The following is a 26,414-nucleotide window of genomic DNA, read 5'->3' as shown; positions in this document are numbered from 1 at the left end:
AGTGAACACAGAACATGGATTTATGCTCCACAGCCTGGCCTGTGTCAGGCTTCTCATGAGCAGAGCATCCCAGGGAAATCAGGAGCTCTGTACGAGCCTGGGATTGCAAACTGGGAGGCATCAGGGGATGAACAGATGTCCCCTAAAAGCATCAAAGATCTTTAAATTTACAAAGCAATGTCTTCCCCAGCAATTTTGTCCCTTCCTCTTTGGTTGTGTCCTGGCAGCCTGGCTCTGAGCAGCAGTGGGAGCCCCAGCCCCCCAGGAGATGGGATGTGCTCAGACTGGTTGTCTCATTTACAGAATTTGATGCAAATATTGGTTGAAAACTGAACATCTCATGGTATTTGAACCCTTAACCTGCTGTTCCTCTTTGTGGAAAGTGTTAAAAATGTTTTTGTTTTGGATAACCTGTTATCCCTCATGTGGTTGCCATTGTGATTTTCATGCACATCAGGGGCTCACACAGAGCAAGCAGCCCCAAGTTTAGATGTGGCACGTGTGGGTCCAAATATTGTTTCAAGAAACCACCTGGACAGAGCTTTTTGGGCAGGTTTAAAATGGAACTTTAAGTCTCACAGCTTGGAGCACAGCTGCCATGTGCTGGTGGTGGGTTATTGCTTTATATTCCCAGTTTGTGATTGAAGACCTGAGTCTGATACTTTCCTGCAAACTTAGACACGAGCAGATTCTTTGGAAATTCCTCTCCTGTGGGTCAGCAAGCAGTTCTCATGCTGAAACAGCACTTCTGATTCTACCTGTTTGCTTATCTTTAAGAGAATCCCATTTGGGTTTGATCCAGGGTTGGCTCCTGCTCCATCTAAATTTCTTCATAGTTCTCCATCCTCAGAGACACAAGTGCCACGGTGCCATGGGCCACCAAGGCAATGTCTGAGAGCCCAGGTCATGCCCCCTGGTGTCCATCCAGACTGGATTTTCAGCCCAGTTAAGAGGAGGGAAAGGCCCCAGGTTCTGCAGGGAGTGCCCTTCCATGGTACAGGGTGCTCCTCATCTCCTCAGGCCCTTTCAGCTGGTGCATCCTGTGAGCCAGAACCGTGGACACCCCTTGCTCACTGCAATCCTGTGGTTGTTCCCCACATGGGGCTCAGTTTTCAGAGGGTTCCTGTTGCAGTGAACACACTGGGAGACCCAGAGCCACCCATTACCCCTGCACCAAAGCTTGGTCTGATGTGTCAGTGTTCTGGGGAGCAATTGAGAGCCCCAGTGCTAGAGGGTAGAGGCAACATTTAAGCCAAAGCTACTCCATAACCCCTACTTCCCAAGGGGCTGTAAAAGTCACAGATAAAAATTGTGTGAGGGGTTTCTAGTTGCTGAAGGAGCTGCTAGGTGCAGAGCTGAATAATGTGAGGTTTTCCCCCACTTTGTGGGTAAAATGATGTCAGTTCAGGGTTTTTACCCTGGATTTGGCCATGTCAGAGCTCACAGAGAAACAGGGACCAAAAGCCGGGTGTGCATGAACTCTGGGTCAAGCAATTCTGCCACCTTTAACTTGTGGGGTTATACAGCTCCACCCAGTTGCTGCTCTTGTGTTTAAAGCATCTCTGGTTTCCCTTTTGTCCCTGTTTTGCAGGAGATCCCAGGTGATTGAGAAATTCGAGGCACTGGATATTGAGAATGCAGAGCACATGGAGACGAGCGCGCCGGGAGGCGCCGCCCTGTCCAGCGAGACGCGGCAGGGCAGGAGTGAGAAGAGGGTTTTCCCAAGGAAACGGGTAAGATCCTCAGCCAGGCAATCCTGAAACATGAAACCTGGAGTCCTGCAGCCAGGATAGAGGGTTTAGCTGCAGGGTTTGTCCCTGGATGTGGATTTGGAGTCCTGCAGAAGCATTGTATGTGCTCAGTGTGGGTGAATTTTCCTGCTCTGCTCCCTTGGCCCAGGGAGATTGGAGTGGAAAATCAGGCTGTCTCTTCTTTCTTCTTAATACAAAGGGAAACTTAGATCTGGCGTGGCAGGATACATCAGGATAGGGTGAAGTAACAAAAGAAACATGTTTGAGAGTCCCAGATTTGCTTGGGTATAATGGGAACAAATTAATGCCTGAAAGGACAAAAAATGTATTGCTAAGGAAATGACACTTGTTCTGAGCCTGAGACGCCCCTTAAATAAAACAGATTTTTATGCCATGAGCCAAGAGAGCAGGACTCTGTCCTAGTTCCTGCACTGATCTGGGCTAATGCTGTTCACACAGGACTTCACTTGTGAGGGAGCAGCCGTGGGCTCCATCCTGGACGTGTCTGCGTCACCTCTGTCCCCACACCGCAGGGCAAAGTCACTGGACAGAAGGTCCACGGAGTCCTCAATGACGGTGAGCCACCAGGGGGGTGTCCCTGCCTTGGGGAAGGACGTGAGAGGCCCTTCCCAGCAGGTGCCACAAAAACTGGACTGTTGCTGCTTTCCTCACTTGGGATATGGGTTACACTCAGACTTGGAGCAGGTTCAGGGACCTGAATCAGGGGTGACCAATGCAGAAAGTCTCAGGGGCCAAGCTGGAAAAGGGCCACACTTTTTGCCTGTTGCAGAAATTAAAACTCAGAGTCTTGTGAGGAGCACTTTTCCTTAAAGTACAGCAGCAGCTTGGGAAGCAGACCCTGCTCTGGATATTTTCCCCTGGAATATCCCATTTCCTCCATGCTTTGTGTGATGTGTCAGGCACTCATGCTGTAGGTCACCCTGGAATTGCTGGGGTCACCTCACCTGGCCACAGCCCCTCTTTGCCCCATGGTGTCCCCCAGCAGAGGCTGCAGCAGGGCATTTCCAGCTCAGCAGAGACTCAGTCCAGTTTCTGGACTTGGACCAGCTGCTGTGTCATGACTGTGGTATTTTCATAGGACCACAGAATCCCAGAATGGTTTGGGATGGAAGGGACCTTAAAGATCATCTTGTTCCAACTCCCCTGCCAGAGGCAGGGACACAGACCAGGCTGAGCAAACACATGTCCCAGTTTTCTAATGCCATTTCCTTGATGTTTATGCAGTTGGAAGTGGGTGTGAGTGGGATGAAGGCTGCAAGGAAGGGCTGAACCTTCCCTCCTGAGCTTTCCTCCCTTTGCATATTTCAAATGCTCACCAGACCTGGAGGCAAACAGTACAGAATAAACACAAAGTACTCTCCTCTCCCTCACCACCCTTCTGTAGGGACAAAATAAATACACTTGCTAATCTCTCAAATAGATTACAGAGCTACTGTAAATACAAGTTGCATTTTTTGTGGATGGACAGCTTCTGTTCAAGGACTTATCAGAAAAATGCAGTAGCTTGGTGTTTCTGGAGCTTTTCCTGTATACTTGTACAGCCACAAGAGTGATTTTTAAATTCTTGGTGGGAATAAAAAATGCAAGAAGTGCATATGAAGTGGCAATGCACATTATCTAGTAAAGGGAAGAAAGTCATGCAGGCTTAGATTAGATATTAGGAAGGAATTCTTCCCTGTGAGGGTGGTGAAGCACTGGCTTGCCCAGAGATGCTGTGGCTGCCCCATCTCTGGAGGTGTTCAAGGCCAGGTTGGATGGGGTTTGGAGCAGTCTGGGATAGTGGAAGGTGTCTCTATCCATGGCAGGGGGTTGGAACAGGATGATTTTACCGTTCCTTCCTACCCAAAACATTCTATAATTCAATATTTTACTTTCCCCTGTGTTTTTGGGGAGCAGGACTGGGTTCCCACCACCACAGGATCACTCAGATATGGGATGTGCTGCCCCATAGGTTTGATTGAATAAGCTCCCAGACTCAATTTCCACTGCTTCCCTTGCTGTAGCCCATTTCAGAGCTGCAGCTGGGTTTCACACACTGCTGTGTTTTCCTCCTGCACTCTGCAGCACGTGGAGCAGCTGGAGGAGCTCAGCCTCGGGGGAGTGAAAGCATTTCCACCACATCCTTCCCTGCACACAGCAGGGCTGGGAGGAGGGGCTGGCAGCACTTATCCCACGCTGTCCTGCTTGCTTTCTACAGGAATTCAACATCCCCATGCACCCACATAGGAGGGAAAAGCAGGTGTCATTTGGGTGGTGCAGGGCTCAGATTCCCTGTATTTCCAGCCTTGGGAACTCAGCCTGTTTTGAACCCTGCAGCCTTGCATCAATAGCACATCGTTTTTCTTTCGTAATATATAATAGAGGGTGAAACTGCCTGAAGTCTTGCTAATTCCTTGTTTATCCTTTCTCTGCAATGCTGGTGTAGCAGTAGGAAATTGCAGGAGAAATGATAGGAAGGGAACAGTCTGAATAAACTGAGCGGAGGTCTTCATTCCTCCTGGGAGCAAACATTTAGCCACCATGCAGTGTAATGATTCAGCTTGGGGTAGATGACCTTTAAAAGGCCCTTCCAACCCAAACTATTCTGTGATTCTATGAATTTAACTGGTTTTGGTCTCTTTCATTGCTCTGCTGGGTTTTATCAACTGCTGTTGCCTTCTGGGCACAGACACTTCCTCCCTCTCCTGATCCCTCTTTCCTTTCTTCCAGCCCGACCTGCTGAACTTCAAGAAGGGCTGGTTGACAAAGCAGTATGAGGATGGGCAGGTGAGTCAGGAGAAAGCTCTGCCCTTCATGTCAGTGTTTGGTGCTGTGGTCAGTCCTGTTTCTGGCAGCTCACTCTAACATCCTGTGTTGGCACCACATGGAGCAGCTCTCAGTGCTGATGGAGCCCCAGTGTCCTGGGTAGATCAATATTGGGCTTCTCTCAAAGTGGGAATTGCTGTTGCTCTGTCCTGGGGAGGTTTCAGAGGTGGATATCACATTGTGGGTTTCTAGGGAGCCAGGGCAGCTTGGATGGCAGCACTGGTTTCATGTTCCTGTTCCCTATTTATTACTCTCATCTCCCTTGCACCCAGCGACCTCTTTGGTGTCAGAAGTGAGGCTCAGGTAAAGTCTCCTGAGTGCCAGGGAAATGGCAATAAGTAAATAAATAAATAAATGGCTCTGAGGGAAGCAGCTGGTGCCACTTTCCTGCTGCCAATTCCCAGAGGGATGCAGGGTGTTCTGCTCTACTGGAGCCTTAGGGGTGGGCACTGATGCCAATGCAGCGTGGATGGCACTGACTGTTTGCAAACCACCCCTTCCCTGCATTTCCTTCCCTCCTACTCAGCTCTCAGGGAAAATAAAGGCAGTTTGCCTGTGGCTGTGGCTGGCCCAGGCTCTGCTGTGGGTACCCCTGGTCCAAGGACACATCCATAGACAGCCAAAGGGGAATTGGCAGCTGGAGCAAGTCCTTTATTACTGAGAGATGCCAGGGTGAGCCTGTGCTGGAAGCATTCAGGAGGCAGATTTGTGTAGAAGGAAGTCTAGGAATAGACTTCCAACTCAATTTCTAGGTACTGTAGATAAAATATGAATGTCTTACTACTTTTTTTTGTGCTAAGATGGCTTTAAGTGCAGTCCCTAAAAGCCTCATCTTGCAGTGGAGCTAATGGGGAGGCTGTGACTGCCCTGTGGCTCTCATGGTGTCACTGTCACATGCAGCGTCTGGTACTGTGCAGGGTGACAGCAAACCATCACTGTCCCTTGCACTGCTGCCTGTTTGGGTCTCCCCTTTCCCATGGAGTGGCCTTGATGAAGCCATGTGTGGAGCTGGGAGGGACCGAGCTGCCTCCTGCAGGGCAATTCTGATGATTGACCTGTGATAAGCAGCCATGAATATGGGAAAGGAGCAGGATTGTAACTGCTCCATCTTTGTTGTTTCCTAGTGGAAGAAGCACTGGTTTGTGCTGACTGACCAGAGCCTGAGATACTACCGGGATTCAGTGGCAGAGGAGGTGAGTGTCTTCTGTCAGGGTTCAGCCCATTACAGGGCAGCTCCTGGTGCTCCCAAACGGATCCTGGGCAGGTCACTGCCTCCCTCAGTGCCCCCATTCCCAGATGTCAAAGTCCTGGAGCCCCTTCAGGGCTTTGTGCTTCTCAGGGGCCTGCTGTGCCTTCCTGCAAGCCCACCATGCTTTGGGGCTGCAAAGCTTGGTTGCTTATTTTACCTCTTCCCTCTGCAGGCAGCTGACCTGGATGGAGAAATCGATTTATCCACGTGCTATGATGTCACTGAGTACCCAGTTCAGCGGAACTACGGCTTCCAGATCCATGTAAGGAAAATGTAGGGAGCAGGAAGAATCCAGCTGCAGGACAGCTAATGGGGATACTTGTCCATGACAAGGGGAACATCTCCCCAAACACCCAGGAGAGGCCACTCAGCATCCCCCCACAGTGCTCCAGAGAGCTGTGGCCTTGGGTTTGAGAGCCAGTTTTTTGACTGTCAGAAAAGGAAGGGGGAAAGTGAAGATTTTGTCACAGCCTTAGGGTCTCACCTGTGGCAGAATCATCCTGATTGCTGGGAAATGCCAATTCCCACTGGGACTGTGCTGGCGGACAGAGGGGCTGGGTTTGACCTCTGTGCAAGTAGTGCCCTAGCACTGAGGGCTTGGGGATGGGTGCAGGGTGGTCCTGGGGAGTTGGGAAGCTGCTGGTGGGTGCAATCACCTGCTCTGAGCTGGTTTTTCTCTCTCTGTAGACAAAGGAAGGGGAGTTCACCCTCTCTGCCATGACGTCGGGCATCCGCCGCAACTGGATCCAGACCATCATGAAACACGTTCGTCCCACCACTGCTCCTGATGTGACAAGGTAAGGGGGGGCTGTAGCAGCCCCTGCAGCTCTGTGGTTTGCTGTGCAGGAGTAACTCATCCCTCATCCCTTTTCTTTCCTCTCTCTGAGCCTGTCTGTTCCTGGAAGCTGCAGCTTTTTCTCACTTCTCTCTGAGCTTAATTTGGATACGCGTTGTGGGGACGCTGATATGCCGAGTTATTCTTACACATGCAGATTTCAAAGAGGGTTGAAAATGTGGTTTTAATTTGTGCATAGGAATATGAAACACTGTTCCTATATCAAGGCTCCTCTGGATTCCCACCAGGTATTGTGAAACCACTTGGATTCAGTTGTGCTGGGTTCACCCTTTCCTCTGGCTACTGTTCAGCACGAGCTGCCCAGCCCCTCTATGGGTCACAGCAGCAGGAGCTCAGGGTTCAGTTTAGAAACCGTTTGGCTCTGATCTATTTTAAACTCCAGCCAGGAAATCATCCTCCCTCCTCTTCTGATCTTGCTGAGAGCTGCTGCAGCTCGTCCCCCTTACGCTGTAGTACTGCTGGTGTCTCCTCCTGCGTCAGTGCCAGAGGAAGGGGACCTCCTGCGTCACAGAGTACCTTCTGTGGGCGCTTCTGGCTGTGTGTACTGGGTGTTTGGCCTCCTCACAGCTGTCTGTGCTGGCCACACTCACACAGGCCACTTCTTACAGGCTGTGTGGACACAGCTACACCACTAACTCCATCTCCTGTCCTTACTGTAGCTGCAGCCAGCAGGTTCTTGTCAGGTTTGTTCCTGTGTTGGTGGAATGGCTCTTCTCACCCAGTGCTGTTGACCTGGAGATGCTCCAGCTTCTCCTTCCCCATCCTGCTTCGCCCTCAGCCATTGTTTTCCCAGCCGTGCCTGAGCTCTGATGGATATCACAGGGGTCTCAAGGAAGCTGCCTCTCTCCTCACTCCTGTGTATGTTTGATTTCCATGCAATCCCAGGAAAAACTTCTCTTTGAAACTATCCGTGCTGAAGCCCAGGTTGGAAAACTGTGTTCTCTCCTGTATTAACGTTCTGTGGTTTGTATATCTCGTGATTCACTGCATGCTCCTCCTTTTCTGCACCTCGGATGGGAAGTCCTGCAATTTCCATTTATTTTTCTTTCTTTTCTTCCCCCCCTTCCTTTTTTTTTTTTTTTTTTTCCTTTAAATAAAAACCAGAGAGAAGGGAAGAAGCAACCTGGTCTTGACCCTTGATTTCCCCACACTGGTATCTTCCGATGTGACTAGATACGAAGATGAAGACCAAGGAAATTTGAGGGGACCTCTCTGCCTTTAAAGAGCCAGATGTATTTATGGTTGCTCACAGGTTACTGCAGCACGATAGCCCTGTGCTCACTGTCTGCACCTGCTCCAAGCCCACACAGAGTGGTTTCACTTGGCTTTCCCTCTGAGAGGGTCCAGGCGCAGGTCCCTGTTGGGTAGTAACTTGTTACACTGCACAAACAGACTGTGAACCAGTCCTGAGCTGGGAAAAGGGAATGATGTGTGTGTGTGCTTCTGTGGTTTCCCACCCAGCTGGTGCCGTGGGTTAGTCACGTTGCTGGAGTCCTGCTCTGTGTGTGCAGCAGGGCTGTGTTCACTGGTGCCTGCCTGGCAGCCCTTTGCAGCAGTGTGGGGTATCCCAGCCCATCCCACCTGGCTTTGGGATGCCATTGCATTCTGCACCAGGGAAGCAGAGGGTGAAGGGGCTGCTGGAAGGACAAACTGCCCAAGGCTCAGCATGGAGGGGTGCTGGGTGTTGTGCTCGGTGTGTCAGGAGGGCAGCAGTGCTCATCCACCCCTGAGGATGGTCCCACACACTCCTGCAGCCCTCAGATATGTCTCATTAACCTGCTGCCGTGGCTCCACCCAGCCAAACACTCCTTGTCTTGGTTTCTTGAGCCCTAATGATGGTTTACAGTGCTGCATGTGTCAGCACCCGGCGTGGGCAGCAGATGCTGCACTGCTCCCTGCCCTCAGCAGTGCCCTGCAATCTGCAGAGGCACTAATTGCAGTTTGCTAATGATGATGGGGCAAATAGAAGATACCCCCATCAACAAAAGTGGCTGCTTCAGAACTGGATCCATGTTGAGCTCACAGCCCTTGTGGAGGCTGGGTTCCCCAGTGCTCCCCAGTTCCCTGCAACCTCTGTGCTCTTCTTGCCACAGCGTGCTCAGCTTGCAGCTTGCACCACTCCCACCCCTATTAAAAAAAGCCTTTGTATTTTAACCTATGAATACCATTGGGAGGCAAAGATCACCCTCTTCCTGTGTGATATGAATTAATTTCTCTGTGGTGGAGGAGATGTGAAATGGTTGAGCAGAATTAATAGCCGTGGGGCACTTGCAGGAGATGAAATGAGAAACTTTGGGTCAGCCTTCTGAGTGTCTTCACCTCATTCCCAGCAGCAATCCCTCTGCTCCCTGACCCACATCCCGTGCCCTTTGGAAAGCAGCAGAGGAGAAATGAGCTCGTGAGAGATGTCACCTCTAGAAATGCCAAGGTTCTTCCATGTGGGATTTAGAGCAGCAAAATATCTGTGTCCCAACACCATATGGCAGGCCCCAGGACCCCCATTTCTTTACTAACACTCTTCTGCATTTTAAGACTCATTCTCATCCCTGCTTTAAAATGCAGCTGTAATCACTAACTGACTCCAGATTGAGAGGCTGGCTTTGGAGTTGTGCAGTATCATGGGTGAGGAGCAGTGACATTTCATCATTGTGCCTTCTGGGTTTATTTGATTAGCTGCAAGTGACAGCACAGAAGAAGGAATTATCTCTGAGCTGGTTTTAGCCTGTAACTGCCAGAGTCTCTCCAAACCCAGCTCTACTGAGCCTGTGGTTTGCTGCTGGATGACAGTGCATCGGAAGATACTAGCCCACACAGAGCCATGTCTTCTGCTCCCTGCTTTGTTCTGGGCATATGCACATCCATGAGGTTCTTGGCTGGGGCTGGGGTGTGTTTCTGAGGTGAGAGAAGCTGTGATGCTGCTGCTGCTGCTGCTGCTGCTGCTGCTGCTGCTGCTCCTGATCACAGAAGTCCCCAGATCTGCTTCTGATCACAGAAGTGCATGTGGTCCCATGGGTCAGAGCCTGGAGTGAAGGGCCCAGTGAGCTGCTTTCCAGCTCTTGCACAAAGCTTGTTGAGTCCCTGCTGGAGGCTGAGGATGCTGTGGTTGTATTGGAAGCAGGGAGAGCCAGGAGTCAACCTGAGCAGCAGGACTGTGCCTTGGGAGGCAGCTTTTGGAGGTTTGGGCAGCAGAGAGAGTTCAGCAAGTGCCCACTACTCCCTTGAGGCAGGCTTCCTCCACAGACTTAGCATACTGCCGTTTTCTGGTTTAATTTTGATCTGCATGTTACAGGGCTGGCATGTCCATATTTAATAAGCTAATACTGCATTATGGATTATCTGTAGGTTAGAAATGGTATTGCCTTCCCCTATTAACTTCCCCTGCTTGATGAGTATGTCTCCCTCCTCAACCCACCACCCTCTAACTCAGCACTAAAAATCATTCCTTGCTTGAGAAATTGGCATTTTCAGTGATTTCTGTGATGTGTTGAGTAACGTGCTCTCCTTGCTGCACTCATCCCTGCCCATGTCCAGGGGCTGCCCAGTGCCAGGGGGCTGCCCATGCTGCCTGTGGGGCTGAGTGCCCTGGGGAGATCTGTGCCTTCAGTGCAGATAGTGGCACAGAGAAGTTATGGACCCATTGATACTTTTTGAAGCTGTAGGGGAACCTTAGCCTTGTTTCCCAAGACTCTCAGAGCTGCTCTGTGCTTCTCCACCCCACAGCTCCGAAGCCAGCCTGGCTTTGGTGGGATTGGTGGCATCTTTCCCACAAGCACGTGACTATGGGTTGTGCATGGAGCCCCACAGCCTGGGGGCTGGAGGAGCTGTTGGAACCTCTGACAGCACAGTTTGGGGTCGCTGCCTCAGCCATGGGTTGCTGCTTGCTCATGGTCACTCCAGTGTGGCTGCCGAGGAGGAACAAGGTTGGGCTCAGCCTCTCTCCGGGTGCCAGGGTGTCCCAGGAGCAGCTGGGGCTGCTTGCACCAAGGCTTTGCACACCAGCACATCCTGGGCAAGGGCAGCAACAGCTCCTGTGCCCGAGGGGAGATGGAGGGGCAGGGGCACCCACGTGGCATTGGCTTGGGGCTTCCAGCAGCCCTTTCCCACCCGGCTCTTGGAGGCATGCATGGCAGCGCCTGGCTGTCCCCAGCACCCACTGACACTTTCCTTCACCCTCTCTCTGTCCTCACAGCTCGCTGCCGGAAGAGAAAAGCAAAACAGGCTCTTCCTTCGAGAGCGGCCCAAAGCCGAGCGAGAAGCCGGATGCGGAACAAGCCGAGCTGGACACGGAGCAGAAGCGGAGCCGCGCCCGGGAGCGCCGACGAGAAGGACGCTCCAAGACCTTTGACTGGGCTGAATTCCGCCCCATCCAGCAGGCCCTGGTGCAGGAGCGTGCCAACGCTGCAGACTCCTCCAGCAGCGGCTCGGCCGCCTTCCCCAGGGACGCCGGAGCTGCCGACGCCGACCCCGGGGAGCTGGAGCGGGAGCGGGCCCGGCGGCGCGAGGAGCGGCGCAAGCGCTTCGAGATGATCGATACCGTGGACGGGGCAGGGCCAGAAGAGGCGCTGAGGATGGAGGTGGACAGGATCCTGCCTGTCCCTGGAGACATCAAACCGCAGAACGTCCACGTGGAGATCGAGCAGCGCTGGCACCAGGTGGAGACCACCCCGCTGCGGGAGGAGAAGCAGATCCCCATCACGCCCCTGCACCTCGCCCACGCCGAGGACCGGGAAGAGGGGCTGACCAAGCAGCACCTGACCACGCTGCTGGAGAAGGAGGTAAAGGGGTGTGTAGGGTGCAGGCTGCCTGCCAGAATGGCCTTCAGGCCACTGGGGTGACTGTAGGGAGCGTGATATAGGCTTAAAAATAGCTGTAAATATTCCTCCTTCATAACAGCAACTAGTAGGGGTGCTGTAGGTTCCTTAGGGAGCTGGCAGGGAGCAGATCCTGAATCCATTCCAGCCCTGCCAGCAGCTTTCAAGTTTCCCACAGTTGCAGAAAGGGCTGTTCTTACGGCCTGGTAATTCCTTACCCCTCCCAGCCAACACAGCCTGATTTGTGGTGGTAGTAGCCAGCCTGTCTCTGACAAAATGGGTAGAAATTCAAGCTCCTAATCCTCTGTGCCTCTGCAGCTATAGAGACCAGTGTCTGCATTTATGAACTGCCATGAGCTGAGTACACAACACAAAAGTTCCCTTTTTGTGGACCCTACATCAAATAGTCTTAAGATTTTTGGAAAAGAATGGAGGAGACTCAGTTCGCTTGGAAGAGTTCTGTGCCTGGGATAACAAAGGTTGTTGTTAGCTGGGATTAAGTTGTATTAGTGGGAATGAAAGGGGTAACCTTTTCTTATGGAGTAACCAGGAATATCACCGAGCTGAACTGGGCTGGGATTTGCCAGGGTCGTGCCTGGCACAAGCTGGTGCCGTTCATCCTTTGCTGCAGTGAGCTTTACGAATTACACTGTTGCATAAATAAGTTCTTTCAGAGGGGAGGGATTTTCCTGGCAAAATGAAATCCAGGTCCCAGAGCAGAGCAGAGCAGCGGTGCCATCAAAAGCTCCGTTAATTCTGCTCTGTGTCCCCTCCGAGCCACTTGTTCCTTATGGCTGATCCCCTGCCCACTCCCTGGACGCTGTCTCTGTTCATGTCCCTCCAGCTGGAGCAGAAGCAGAAGGAGGCCCTGGAGCTCCTGGAGCAGAACCGGCACCTGCAGGATCAGCTGAAAGTGGCTCTGGGCCGGGAGCAGAGCGCCCGGGAGGGCTACGTGTTGCAGGTAGGAGAGCAGGAGGAGATGGAGATCCAGATCCATCTTCCCTGTGCCCAAGGGATCCCTGGTGGGCTTCCATCCGCAGTGTTCATGGGGACATCCTGGGTGACCACCACTGAGCTCCCAGAGATTTGACCTTCTTGCAAATATGGCTAATTCTGTAGCACTAGCAGAGTTATCTGCTTATGGAAACCTCTGATCTGGGATGGAGTAGAAGGTAGCATTACCTGTTAGCATTCCCAAGAGAAAACAAACCAGAGCCAGATGGATGGGACTTCAGCAAAGTCCACCTCTGATCCATCTCATATTGTGTTTGCCTTTGCAACAGCTGTTTCCCCCTTTCTGTGCCCCAGATTCTTCCCTCAGGCAGGAGGGTGCCCACAAGGCTTTCCAAGCATCCTGTAGCCCACCAGTTGTTCCTGGCTGGGGATTTTGTGTGCCCGTTACACAGGCAAACACAGGACACTCAGATGTATTTCCCGGGCACATTCCCTGCAGCCAGAGTGGGATTTGCACTGGGATGACCTGTTATCTTGGATCACTTTGGTGGTTTCTGCTGTCACAAGATTCCTCAGCAAAGCCTTGAAATGAGTTTTGGAGGATCTGACAAAAGAAACAGGATGATCTTTGGGAAAACCTTTCCTCCCCTCGTCCAAACAAAAGTTTTTTCCAGCCCTTCCTCTGGGAACATCTATGCCCGGGGGGAGTTGTGGCACCTGCAGGGCAGCTTCTGGCTTCTCTCAGGGGTCCATAGTGTGTTCTGTGCAGGGGCAGCATTTTGACTTGCTCAAATTTACTTGACCAAACTGGCTGTGGATCAAAGTGGCCGCGCGCTGCCGCACACTGCACTCCCGCGGCAGCAAAACCCAGTGTCGATGCCAAACCTTGCATCCTTATTTCTCACAGGAAAATTTTCCCTGAAGAAGTTGCACAGGCAGTGGAGCCAGCCCAGGGAGGGGGACATCTTGCCTTCCTTGCCCATGATCTCCCAGGAGGAGTAATTAATTCATTTCTGGAGTCTCCGAGCTGACAGTGCCTGCTTGGAGGAGTTCCATTTTCACTTGGCAGAGCTGGAGGAGTAACTAAGTCCCACTTCCCTGGGGCAGAGGCGTCTGACCTCCCTTTGCCTGGAGCCTGGAAAAATCAGGGACTGGGGATAAAAGCTGGATTCTGAATCCACCATCAAATTGAAGTTGGCCACGGTGCCTTGATACAAGGAGGGGTGGTGAGGGGGACAGCCTGCAGAGAGGCTGAGCTGCAGAGAGAAGTGACCCAAACTTGGACCTGGAAGTTGGAGAGGGTTTTTGGAAAGGTTGGAGGTTTTTGCCTGCTCCAGTCTAATTGTTCTGGGGATTTCCCTTGTGTTTCCTGGGAACCAGAGGGATTAAAGTCCTATTGTAGAAGGGAGTAACCCCACCAAACCCTGCTGGGGTGGAGAGAGTGGAGCCACTGAGGAAATTCTGCAGCCAAACATCACAGCATTTTTTTGGACAACCCCTCTGAATTTCATGCCCTCCCACCCCATCATGCCTGATTTTGGGGAGGTTCCTGCATTGTCTGTTAGGAGGGCTGATAGAGAAGCCTGACTGCTTCCAAGCCCATCCCTCCTGAGCTGCCTGGGAGGCACCAACCCCTCCTTGGCAGCCTGAGCAGCCCCACGGGACCCCCAGGCACTGCCTGTTCCGTGAGGCAGTGCTGAGCCGCCCCTCCCATGCATGTGCCATGCACCGAAGCCTCTCTGGCCTCGTGTAACCCCTCTCTTGCTCTGAGCTTCCTCGGGGTGGGGCACCCTAACCTTGATCCCTACTGGGAAAAACACCAGGAGCTCCTGCTCCTGGAAAATGGGCTGGAGACATCCCCTGCTCCGGCCACTGTGGGTGGGAGGGGGCACGTACTAACCTGTCCCAGACGGATATTCTTGCATGTTTTTGGTATAAAGCATGAAATTTAACTTAACATAACTGAGTGTCACATCTGTGGGCTTTCCTTAATCAGCAACCAGAGTACAGCAAGGCAGGCCAAATTCCTAAGCTTAACGCTGTGCTTCTCTCACCTCTTCCTGTCTGTGTATTTTTCTTTTTTAAGATACATAATTTCTGTCGCCTTTTGCATGACGCTTTCTGTGAGTTTTCTCTTTGCATGCTCCATTGCTTTGGTTTGAATCTCACAAAGGTTGGTTTCTTTCATTTTTACATTCTCATCACACCTTTTCCTTCCCTCCATTTGTTGGGCTTTTCATTTTGTCCTTTGTTGGTTTATTTTATTTTGCAGGTAGAGAAATTAGATCCTCCCTAGCCCTAAGCTTTAGCTTAACAGCATCTCTCTAAAACCATGAGCAGCCACTCAGTCTTGTTTGGCAGGCACAGAAATGACATCTCCACCATGATGGCTGGCCCGTCGCCCCGTGTATGGGTGGGATGTGATGTCATTTGCTGTCACCTCACTTTCTGTTGTTGCTTTTGGTCGGTGGACTGTATTACCTGAACTGTGCACTTTTTGTTTCACAAACAAACAAGCAATCTTGCTAAAAAAAAGAAGTTCCTTTCTCCTCCATTTTGTTTCATCTCCTCCTCATCATCATCCTTGGCATTTTTCTTTTGTCTGTGTCTCTGTTTTGCTGCTGGTGTTTCTTTTTCATTGTTTTTTTATTCTGTTTGAGTTTGGGTTTATTTTTTTTTCCATTTAGCCTGTTACTGTACAGCTGTTTTGATGTTGTGGTCAGTGTTTTCTGTTACTGGAAAGCAGTTGTCGCTCATTAAAAAAAAAAAAAAAAAAAAGTTGATCAAACAAACCAAATTGTGCCAAGAACAAATCATCCCATTTGGAGCAGTGGGTAGCAGCCAAGTCGCTGTGAGGAACTTTTCCACGGCCTGCCTGGCCAGAGGTGTGACACTCAGAAGGGAGAGCCAAGAGTGTTACTAATCTAGTATTTAATCAATTTTTTTAAGACCGAGGTGGCCGCCTCGCCATCAGGTGCCTGGCAGAGGCTTCACAAAGTCAACCAAGACCTCCAAAGCGAGCTGGAAGCCCAATGCCAGCGTCAAGAGGTGATCAATCAGCAGATTCAGTCGCTGAAGCGCAGCTACGCCGAGGCCAAGGACGTGATCCGGCACCACGAGGCCGAGATTCAGAGCCTGCAGGCGAGGCTCAGTAACGCGGCGGCCGAGCTCGCCATCAAGGAGCAGACCCTGGCCAAGCTCAAGAGCGACCTGAGGAGCGAGAAGGAGAAGGCCAAGGAGCAGCTGGAGGAGTGGCAGCACGGCGAGGCCGCGCTCAGCTCCCAGCTGAAGGCCAGCGAGCAGAAGCTGAAGAGCGCGGAGGCGCTGCTGCTGGAGAAGACGCAGGAGCTGCGGGACCTGGAGATGCAGCAGGCTCTGCAGAGGGACCACCAGAAGGAAGTGCAGCGGCTCCAGGACAGGATCGCAGACCTCAGCGGGCAGCTGAACGCCAGCGAGCAGGCGCGGGTCCTCATGGAGGAGAAGCTGCAGAAGAACTACGAGGCTTTGCTGGAGAGCTGCGAGAGGGAGAGGCAGGTTTTGATACGGAGCCTGAAGGAGGTGGAGGACAAAGCTAATGAGTATGAGAATCAGCTGCAGAACAGTGAGCAGCAAATGGAGATTCTGCAGAAGGAGAAGTTGAGCGCCAAGTTCGAAGGCAGCGAGCTCGTCCACCAGCTGGAGGAGCAGCTGGCCATGAAGGAGGCCAGCATCCAAAAACTTGCCGAGCACATCAAGGAGCTCGAAAGGGAGAGAGATCAGATCAAGTGCCGGTTCCACGAGCTCATGAATCAGGTGGCTGAGTCGGATAACGAAGTTGCAAAGCTACAAGCAAAGTTGAAAATGGAAGAGACCAACTACCACAATCTGGAGCAGTCGTTCGAGGAGGTGTCGGATCAGTTCCGGGGGGTGCAGGAGGTGCTGAAAGAGAAAGAAGAAGAGCTGAGACATGTTAAGGAAATGCACTTGAGAATTGTGGAGAAGAAAGATCAAGATCTCAGTGAGGCTTTGGTTAAAGTGGTTGCTTTAGATAGCAGTTTAGAGGAGACTAAAGTAAAGCTAAAGGCCAAGGAGGAGGCTTTAAAGAAATTAGCTAGTGCGAGCACAGGTCCATGTGCTGAGGAGGCAGAAGACCTTGGCCCCAGTCTTGAGGTGGATGAAAGTCATCCATCCCAACTGGGGCAAACTCAGGATGTCCTCCCAGCTCTGACTTATGCACTGAAGGAGGAGGAGGATGAGGTTCTTGAGACCAGTCAGAGGCAAATGGAGGAATTTGGCTCCCCATCTAAAGTTGTAGAGCTCCAGGACCAAGAGTTGGTTCAGAAAGCTTTAGCAAAGCCTGATGTAGGAATCATGGGGGCCAAGAGGCAAAGGATCCGTTTTTCAAGCATCCAGTGTCAAAAGTACATCCATCCAGATGGATCAGAGAAAAACTGGACAAGCAGTACCTCTTCAGACACAAGCCAGGACAGATCTCTGTCTGAAGAAAGCATGTCCTCAGAGCCAGCTCTGGGTTACCCCTCATCAGGGACCAGTGATTCTGAGACTTATCTCTCCATCATCCATTCCCTGGAAACCAAGCTGTACATTACAGAGGAGAAGCTCAAAGATGTGACGATGAAGCTCGAAAGCCAGCACGGCCATAACCAGGAGACGCTCATCGCCCTGCACCATCAGTGGGCCAGCACAGAGTCCCAGCTGCGGGAACAGCTTCAGACCAGCTTGTCCCAAGTCAATGCTTTGATCTCACAGCTGGAGAGCGAGAGGCAGGAAAAGTTCAAGCTCATAGAAAGTCACGTCAGCGAGCTGGGAGGTTTCCAGATGAAAAACGATCAAGCGCTGACTTGCTTAGAGAAGTGCAGGGAGCAGCTAAGATCCTTGCCCAAATCAGACAAGGATAAAGAGGGTGATTTGTTCCTTGTTACTCTGTCTAACATGGAAACAACTTTATCAAATGCAATCCAGGCCTTGAGCGGAGTGCCAGTCCCCTCAGACTATCAGCAGAGTGAAAGCCTCACCACGGAGAGCCTCGCTCCAGAAGGAGGGGATTTGGGAGAAGAGGAGCACATCTCCAAGGAGCAGCAAGCAGATGTGTTTGACACCGGCCAGCTGAGGTGGCTTTCTGAGAGGGTGGCATTTGAGGCCTCTCTCATCAACCAAATAGCAGAGTCTTTGAAAAATGCAAGCTCTGAGATAGCCCAGCTTCTGAGAGAGATCCAGGGAACGGCTGAGGTGGTTTTGTTGGAGCCAGCAAGTGTTTCTCATACAGCCAATGATTTGGCCAGTGTCCTGTCTAAAAAGCTGCTGCTGGAAGGAGAGTTTTGGAGCCAGGTGGAGGAGCTGAGAGCACAGTTGAGCACCAGAGAAGGAGAAGCTGAGGGTAAAACAGAAACAAGTTTGGGCATTTCCCCATGTTTTCTCAGTGCTGTAGCAGATGCTACATTGATCAAGGCAGAACTTGGGTTTGTTGCAGAGAAAATGAGAGAATCTTTTCATCAGAGGTTAAAAGCAATTGAAGAAGAGCTCCATAATACCAAAACAGCTCTCCAGCAGCACAAATGCATGTTGGAGGAGATCATCAAAGCATACAGGACTCCTGAGTTTGATGGAGTTATGCACCAGATTTCTGAAGCACTTGAAATTCAAAAAGATGCTTCGGAAAGAACCCAGATCTCTTGGGATGGGAGCCGTGTCCAAATGGTGCCGTGCCAGGAATTAGCCAAGGTGGAGGAGACTGGCAGTGCCCCAGACCGTAGTAGTGAAGCTCTTGTTTCCATTCAGGAAGATCTTGCCCAGCAGCTAAAGGACAAATCCAGTGTTCTGAAGGAGATATCTGTTGCCTTACTCTCTCTGCCTCCCGAGGAGGCCATGAGAGACTGTCAGAAGCTCCTGAAGATGTCCCAGAGTCTTTCCTACCATTCGTGCATGGGAGACCTGGAGCGGTATTCGTCTCTGTTAGTCCACGATGCCATTGTTCAGGCTCAGGTTTGTTACGCCGCTTGCAAAGTCCGCCTGGAGCACGAGAGGGAGATGAAGTCCTACAAGGAGTCCCTGCAGAGCATGGATGCCCTGTGCCAGGAGCGCGTGAAGACGGTGTCTCTCCTGCGCGACGAGTACGAGGAGCTGCTCAGGAAGCAGCAGGGCGAGTACAGCGAGGTGATCGCCGTGCTGGAGAGGGAGAACGCTGACCTCAAGGCAAAGGTGTCCCAGCTGGACAGCCAGCGCAGGCTCCTGGAGGAGGAAGGGCACGAGCACAGCAAGAGCTTGAGCGAGCTGCAGGGGCGCTACGAGGAGGAGATCCGGAACGTCATCGAGCAGCTCAACAGGACCGAGGATGCCCTGAAGGCCGAGAGGGTGGAGGGGCTCAACCAGCTGGACGCCGTTGTCCGCGACAAGCAGAACATGGAGCAGTATCACCTGGAGCAGATGCAAACGCTGGAGGAGAAGTTCCAGGCCAAGATCAAGGAGCTGCAGGTCATCCATGGCGAGGAGCTGCAGGCGCTGCAGGAGCACTACAGCCAGAACCTGCAGCGCCTGCAAGAGACCCTCGATGAGTACCAGAGGCAGCACCCGGAGGCGTCCCCCGCGGTGGCCCCGGGCTCTGGGGACACCTGGGTGGCCAGAGAGGGGGGTGGCACCGGGCAGGACCCCGGCAGCGACCCCGACTCCATGCACGGCCTGAGGGAACGCATCCAGGAGCTGGAGGCCCAGATGAACGTCATGAGGGATGAGCTGGAGAACAAACATCTGGAGGGGAACGCTTCCACGTTGAGGGAAAAATACCAGAAAGACTTTGAAAACCTAAAGGTCTTGATATGTTTAACGCTTTCTGCCTTCTGCTGCTGAGCGTGTGGGAGGGCACGTGCAGTCCCAGGGTTTTCAGCCATCCCCTGAAACAGCCAGTGTGCTGAAACAAGCCCCAGGGTATTAGCCAGGCCTCTGTAAAGCATGGTGTTTCCTTCTTCTCCATGCTGGGGTATTCTAAATGCATTGCTCAGGGCTTGGGAAGGTGGATTTCTGGAGGTGATCTTTGTGTGGAAAGGGAGAGAGAGAGAGTTTCAAAGTAGCTCAATAACATCACACTCTCCTTCAACACGAAGAACTTGGTGTTTCTCCTACGTTTTGCTTGTGACTTCCTTTTAAAAGCATTCCTCAGCTCTGTCTTTCCCAGTCTGATCAAATCTCCAGTCTGTCTCTGCTGCCTTGAAAATTGCAGGATGAAATGGAAACTTGATGCTCTCAAAATGTATGTTCCTAGGGAAAGTAGCTGCAAACAGATGCCAAATTCTGTAGCAAAGCAGAGCTCCTCTGCAGGAGGCTGCGAGGACCATGCTGGTGTTGTACACAATAATTCTGTACACAACAAAGAGTGCACAGTTACAGAACACCCAGGTGAGGTGCAGAGAAACCCACTGGCAATGAAATGCCCCCATTCAAATTGCCCCAGCAGTCAGACTGGCTGTAAAACTGGTTTGAGATCATCCAGCATCTAAAAAAAAAAGGTTTGGTGGTTTGCTTTTCTTAGGAGAGCAATCCCAGTTCAGAAGTGAGTTTAGGGCTGTAGAGGACTCTGGCAGCACCAGGAGAGGCTGCCTGGTTGAACAGGAAGCCAAAAGGGCACTGATGCAGAGGCTGAACCAGTGAGGCTCTCACAGACCAGTTGCTCTTAAGAATCAGCAAAAATGTGGGAGAGCTTGCTTCCAGCCACAAGATCCAGCACACATTTGAGCTGGGAGTGATGTGTGGCTCAGCTTCAGCCAAAAGCTGGTTTTAGCCTGGGGAGAGCAGTAGTTTTGCTGAATCCCATTGGAATTAAGCAGTGGTGGTCAGAAAGCCAACCAAGCCATTGGAAACCTGCCCAAACTGGAGGCTTGAATGTGCTTAATTCTTCTCTTAAGAACCTGGAGAATGTAACATCAGTAGCACAAGCATAACTCCTCAAACTGGAGAAGAGAAGGCTCCAGGAACACTTTGGAGCCCTTACCAGTGCTTAGAGGGGCTCCAAGAGAGCTGGAAGGAACTTGTGACAAGGCATGAAGTGGCAAGACAAGGGGGAATGGATTTTAGATGAAGGAAAAGTAGATTTAGATTTAATATTAGGAAGAAATTATTCCCTGTGAGGGTGGTGAGGCCCTGACACAGGTGGCCCCAAGAAGCTGTGGCTGCCCCGTCCCTGGAAGTTTCCAAGACCACGTTCAAGGCTTGGAGCAACCTGGGATGGTGGAAGGTGTCCCTGCTTGTGGCAGAGGGTAGAACAGGATGGACTTCAAGGTGCCTTCCAACCCAAACCATTCTGTGATTCTATGAGGTATTGATTTGTACATGTGGATTTATGGCAATGCATTTACAATACATTAAATAGTGAATCTACAGCCAGACCTATGGCAGAGTTTGCACCTTTTTCTTCCAAAATCAGAGGTGTTTCAGGAGTTGGACTTGATGATCCTTGTGGATCCCTTCCAACTCAGCATATTCTATGATTCTGGGTGTAATGAAGAATCCTGCAGGGCTGCTCTGTGCCACAGCCAAGTCCAGGCAGGTTCTGGCACTGAGTTAGGAGTCTAAAAAACAAATAAACAAACAGACAAGGCTGGGAAAGAGAAGAATGCCTCGGGATTAAAAATTAAATGGGAGGGAAAAAACCCACCAAAGCTAAAAATTGGGAATGAGGGTTAGGTGTAGGTTACAGAGCATTAGCCAAGAAGGTGATGCTGAGGGGTGTATGTTAGTGAGAGTCAATGGTGTTGGACTGTCATGAGCACTTTTGCCACTAGGTGAGTGAATTTGTCCCCCTAAAATTTCCCATGGTGTCCCAGAGGTGACAGTTCTCACTTTCAGTGGAAAACACTGGTGTTAGTCAAGGGGAGCTCAGCTGAAATCAGGGAATAAAGCCAGCCTGTGTCATTAAGGGAAAAGCCCTGTACAGTGCTTGGCATCAGGTGTGTCCCAAGCTGCCTGATGGGGCTCAGCACCTTGTCCCCAGTGTGTGCCCCTTCTTCCCTCGTGGCTTGGGCCTGCCTGTGGCTTTGCTGGTCCTGTCCGTGTCCTGCAGCCGTGTGTCCATCCAGGATCCCAATGTGCTTAGGCTGGCAGCTGAGCTGGGAACAGAAGGGCCAGGCAGGAGTTCAGGACCTCACCCCTGGTGAATCCCAACTCCCCAAATTGCTCCTCCTGTGTCCTGGCTCGAGTTCTTTCCTAGAAATTCAATTAGCAAGTAATTTTCCCTGCAGCATTTATAGCAATACTTGGTTGGGAATTAAGATCCTGTTGCTGTCACGTCATCTTCCTTACACCCAGAGACTGAAAAAGAACCAGGCATTGAAAAGAGCAGAAGGGGCACAGAAGGGTTTTTTTGATCGTTTTTTTGACACACATTTGCATTCCCCAACTGGGTGTGCCCCCGTGCATCTTTTTCCCTGGAGCTGTCAGGGGTCAGGCGACTGCAGGACAAGCCCTGACCTTGGCAAGGTCCATCGTGCTCCTTGGCTGGGGGAGCAGAAGATCCCTGCTGGACCTGGGGAGCTGAGCTGTGGCTCCTGGTGGGCTCCCCAGCACCGTGGCACCGGCCCTGTGCTCCTGGGCCAACCCTTGCCCTCCTCCCTTTGCAGGCAACATGTGAGAGGGGCTTTGCAGCCATGGAGGAGACGCACCAGAAGAAGATCGAGGACCTGCAGCGGCAGCACCAGCGGGAGCTGGAGAAGCTGCGGGAGGAGAAGGATCGCCTGCTGGCAGAGGAGACGGCTGCCACCATCTCAGGTGCCAGGGGAACCCATGGTGGGGCAGCTCCGTGGTGGTGGGGACATGGGGATGGTGTTGGCTGCATTGAGGAGCAGAGCAGGGGTGGGGTGAGGGCTGGGTGGGCTGCACAGGGAGATGGGGACAGGCTTGTGAGGAAGATGTTTTAGGTGGAGGTCCATCTCTTGGTCATCCAGGTTTGGTACCCATCTGCTGGTTCTTCTTCAGGCTTGGTACCTCTGTCTTTGGTTGTTACACATTCTGATCTGTTTTGCATTCCAACTCCGAAAGGCATTAGTCATTCCTGTGGTTAAATTATTGCCAATTCCACACTGAATTAATTCTTCAGTGCCCCAGGGAATGTTGAAACACTGGAGTTCAGGGGCTCTGCACTAGGAGTCCCGCAGTCCAGGAAACAATGTGTGAAGGGAACAATCATTTGGAATCTGTTAAAAAGCAGGATTTGCAGAATCCCCTTTGCAGCTGGGGCACAGACTGAAGGGGCCGTGAAGCAGTGGGAGATTTGCAGGGATATTTTGTTCCTTTAAGAAACAAACAAAAACTCAAAAAGCTGGCAGTGGGTGCAGGGTGCTGGGTGCTGACCCTGTGTGCCCCTCGCAGCCATCGAAGCCATGAAGAACGCGCACCGGGAGGAGCTGGAGCGGGAGCTGGAGAAGTCCCAGCGCTCCCAGATCAGCAGCGTCAACGCCGACATCGAGGCCCTCCGGAGGCAGTACCTGTAAGAGCATCCCTGTCCTCTGTCCCCATCTGCCAGGGACATCTTGTGTGGGGAACCCTTCTCTGCCATTTGATTCTGGCCATCAGTTTGGGGTTGTTTCTGCATCCATCAGAGCCTCCTGGTTACCCATAATCTTTCAGGCTCCAGGTCAATGTCCCCACATTACCCAAAATAGCTCCTTTATGGTCCCCAGAAGTAGCAGATGGGCAGCCAGTGCTGCTTTTCACACAGCTGCAGCAGCAGGGTCGTTTAGAAGGTGAGGAGGAAGCTCTGAGCTTTCCATGGCAAGGCTGTCCTCCCATGGGAGTTGAACAGGGCTGCCTGTCAGCTTTATCAACCTTGATACATCTGTATAAGTTGGGGAGGTGTGCAAATACACCTGGTCCTGAGTGCCCACAGCAAACTTAGAATACTGGGATGGTTTGGGTTGGAAGGGACTCAAAGCTCATCTCATTCCAGCCCCTTGCCATGGACAGGGACACCTTCCACTATTCAAGGTTGCCCCAAGCGCCATCCAACCTGGCCTTGGATACTTTCAGAGGTGGGGCAGCCACAGCTGCTCTGGACAACCTGTGCTGGGGCCTGCCCACCCTCACAAGGAAGAACTTGGCTTTGGTAGATTTTGGTAGACCTCAGCTCAGTTTTTGGAAACCTGAGAAAGTTCTGCCACTTAATCTCTGAGAGAATGACCTCCTGTCCCCTTTGGTGCCCAAGCATGGCTCTGCCAGGAGAGGGAAGAGTTTACTTGCTCTGGACTTGAGTTTTTTCCCCAAAGGGAATATGCAATCCTCATCCTCGGTGCTTAGCTCCCTGTTGGGTTGTCCTGGGATGCTGAAGGAAGAATGGGGATGTGTGTGTGTGGAGAGGGCACTACCCCCCCCGTGTGTTGTGCAGGGAGGAGCTGCAGTCGGTGCAGCGGGAGCTGGAGGTGCTGTCGGAGCAGTATTCCCAGAAGTGTTTGGAGAACGCGCACCTGGCGCAGGCGCTGGAGGCTGAGAGGCAGGCCCTCCGCCAGTGCCAGCGGGAGAACCAGGAGCTCAACGCCCACAACCAGGTGAGGATCCCCGCCCTGCTGACCCTGGGCTCGGTGCTGAGCTGTGGCCCTGCTCCCCCTTCCCACAACGGCTCCTCTCCTCTCCCCAGGAGCTGAATAACCGCCTGGCTGCGGAGATCACGCGACTGCGGACCCTGCTGACCGGGGAGGGCGGGGGAGAGGCTGCTGGGTCGCCTCTCACGCAGGGCAAGGACGCCTACGAGCTGGAGGTGAGCTCTGCAGAGAGGCACAAGTGCTGTGTACCCCAGGAGCATGTCACACCCTTGGAGCATGTCACAGCTGGGAGGTGTCGCAGCCATCTGTCCCCCAGTCGGCTCTCGTGGCTGGTCAGCACTGTTATCATGAGCTGCATCAGGCCAGGAGATTCTGGGGTCCTGATCTCCTCACCACGTTGAGCCAGACACTCACTCTTCCTTCTGCAGCCCCTGCTTGTCCCTGGGATGCAATCCATGCAGAGCAGTGGGGACAGAAACTGGGGTGTGCAGGGAGCGTGTCAGCTCTGCAAGCTTGGGCGAGTTCCCAAGAGAACCAGGAGGAGTTTTCTTGTGAGAAGCAAAACATGGGTGGACCAGAGGCTTTGTGGTGCTGGCATGGGGCTGAGCCTCCAGCCCTTGGGTACAGCAGGTGTCACACTGTGTCTGCTCAGTTGCAAAGATTCTGGCTTTTTGTTCCCACAGGTCCTGCTGCGGGTGAAAGAATCCGAAATCCAGTACCTGAAGCAGGAGATCAGCTCCCTCAAAGACGAGCTGCAGACAGCACTGAGGGTAATGCCAGGGGTGGTTCTGCAAATCCTCCTACTGTGCTCTGCTCCTGAATGTCTGTGCTTAGATTTCAGCCCATTTACACCTAGATTTGAAACCATATTTAATTTTTCCCCTGAATGTAATTCAATACCCATTTTGATGTCATCAGTAAAGCACTCCATGCATCAACTTAAGACTTACCCCTCAAAGGAGACAGTGTGGGAAAACATCCCTTTCAGCCTGATTTCCCCATTTACTGTCACACCAGATCAGATTTAACTGGCACAAACAATCAGTGTTAGAGATCTGCCCAGCCTCGCAGCGGTGGAACTGGTTTGCTCTGGACAAACCAAAGCCATTTCTGGGAATTCTGCTTGAATTCTGTGTCTTGGCTAAAATGAAAAGCCACTAAGAGCCCTGTAGCTGAGGGGCTGCAGGCACTGTGCTGGCCCTTGGCTCTCAGCTCTCTGCCTGTCTCCATTCCCTGTTGGAAGCAGCTCCAGGGGCGTGAGCTGCCCTGGCCAAGCCTCTCTCCCGCTGCCGGCTCTTCTTCCGTCGGCATTTGCCAAGCTCCTCTTGAGTGCATCCACAAACCCCTGGGCTCCAGCTGTCTGTCTGGCTCCATGGGGTTGTTCTTGTTCCCTTGCCAGGATAAGAAATACGCCAGCGACAAGTACAAAGACATCTACACGGAGCTGAGCATCGTGAAGGCCAAGGCAGACTGTGATATCAGCAGGTTGAAAGAGCAGCTGAAAGCAGCCACAGAAGCTCAGGGAGAGAAATCCCCTGTGAACACCACTGTATCGGGATATGGTCAGTCCTCCTCCAGCAGCTCCAAGCAGTCTTGGGTGTCCTGAATTAACAGGGAATCCTGGAGTACAAACCCTTGTGCAGGAACGGGTCTGAGTGTAGGACTTGGCCTTCCAACCCAAAGCTGATGGGCTTTGAAAGCCTTCTGGTGTTTTGCATCAGGAAAACCTCATGATGCAGGGATGCCCAAAAGCCCCCTCTGCCCTTGGGCTCATCGGGGCACTGTCCTGGGCTGGGAGGGCACAGCCTCAGCCCTGTCCTTGCAGGAAGGCAGTGGGCACCAGGCTAATCCCACTTCTTTTGCTTCTTCCCAGATATTATGAAATCAAAAAGCAACCCTGATTTCTTGAAGAAAGACAGATCCAGTGTTAGCCGGCAACTAAGGAATATCAGGTCAAAGGTGAGCTCAGATGTCCTGCCCAGTGGGATGGGAGTGAGGAATGCCCAGCATTTCTCTTTGATGGGGATCCCAAATGGGAAGAAATGGGCAGGGGAACAAAATTAAGAATTTCCCAGCCACTAGTGCTAGCCTGGATGGCTTTTTACTGCAAAAGGACTGACTGGGCAGCCAGGCAGGGCCCACTCCAGACCTTCCTCAGATGGAGGCATGATGCTGCTCCCTGGTTGGGAAAAAGGCTGACATTCTCCTTATTCCTTGGTCTTTCACAGGAGGACTATTCCAGTATCTGCTCCTTCTTTTCAGCTGAAATATAGGTGGAAATATACCCATCATTCTAGTTTTAGTGTTCATCACTGCAAGATTTTTTTGTCTTTATGTGTATCAGCAATGTCTGGGTCCTGGGCATATTTAACACACACTTTGCTTGTGTGTTAACATGGTGCAGATGGCCCTGTGCTTCTGTGGTCCTTCCATGCTTGCTGTTGGTCC

General features: G+C 52.0%; 1 protein-coding gene across 9 annotated transcripts in view; it reads left to right on the top strand.

The window, feature by feature from the left end:
• Positions 1–26,414, top strand: part of MPRIP (myosin phosphatase Rho interacting protein) — a 72,630-nt gene that overhangs the window by 41,392 nt on the left and 4,824 nt on the right. For 5 of the 9 annotated variants that reach the window (XM_074553133.1, XM_074553138.1, XM_074553134.1 and 2 more), the window contains 17 exons: positions 1,592–1,733; positions 2,211–2,327; positions 4,482–4,538; positions 5,702–5,770; positions 5,999–6,088; positions 6,514–6,623; positions 7,568–7,606; positions 10,872–11,457; positions 12,338–12,454; positions 15,397–19,251; positions 22,053–22,200; positions 22,801–22,918; positions 23,813–23,972; positions 24,062–24,181; positions 24,650–24,736; positions 25,366–25,528; positions 25,840–25,925. In XM_074553133.1, coding sequence (XP_074409234.1) covers positions 1,592–1,733; positions 2,211–2,327; positions 4,482–4,538; positions 5,702–5,770; positions 5,999–6,088; positions 6,514–6,623; positions 7,568–7,606; positions 10,872–11,457; positions 12,338–12,454; positions 15,397–19,251; positions 22,053–22,200; positions 22,801–22,918; positions 23,813–23,972; positions 24,062–24,181; positions 24,650–24,736; positions 25,366–25,528; positions 25,840–25,925 — 6,064 coding nt within the window. The remainder of the gene's footprint in view (positions 1–1,591; positions 1,734–2,210; positions 2,328–4,481; positions 4,539–5,701; positions 5,771–5,998; positions 6,089–6,513; positions 6,624–7,567; positions 7,607–10,871; positions 11,458–12,337; positions 12,455–15,396; positions 19,252–22,052; positions 22,201–22,800; positions 22,919–23,812; positions 23,973–24,061; positions 24,182–24,649; positions 24,737–25,365; positions 25,529–25,839; positions 25,926–26,414) is intronic. The other 4 variants (XM_074553139.1, XM_074553140.1, XM_074553132.1 and 1 more) reach the window with 3 other exon arrangements.

Source organism: Zonotrichia albicollis, chromosome 16, assembly GCF_047830755.1.
Source record: "Zonotrichia albicollis isolate bZonAlb1 chromosome 16, bZonAlb1.hap1, whole genome shotgun sequence".
Taxonomy (NCBI): domain Eukaryota; kingdom Metazoa; phylum Chordata; class Aves; order Passeriformes; family Passerellidae; genus Zonotrichia; species Zonotrichia albicollis.
This window is presented reverse-complemented; position numbering and strand designations above follow the sequence as displayed.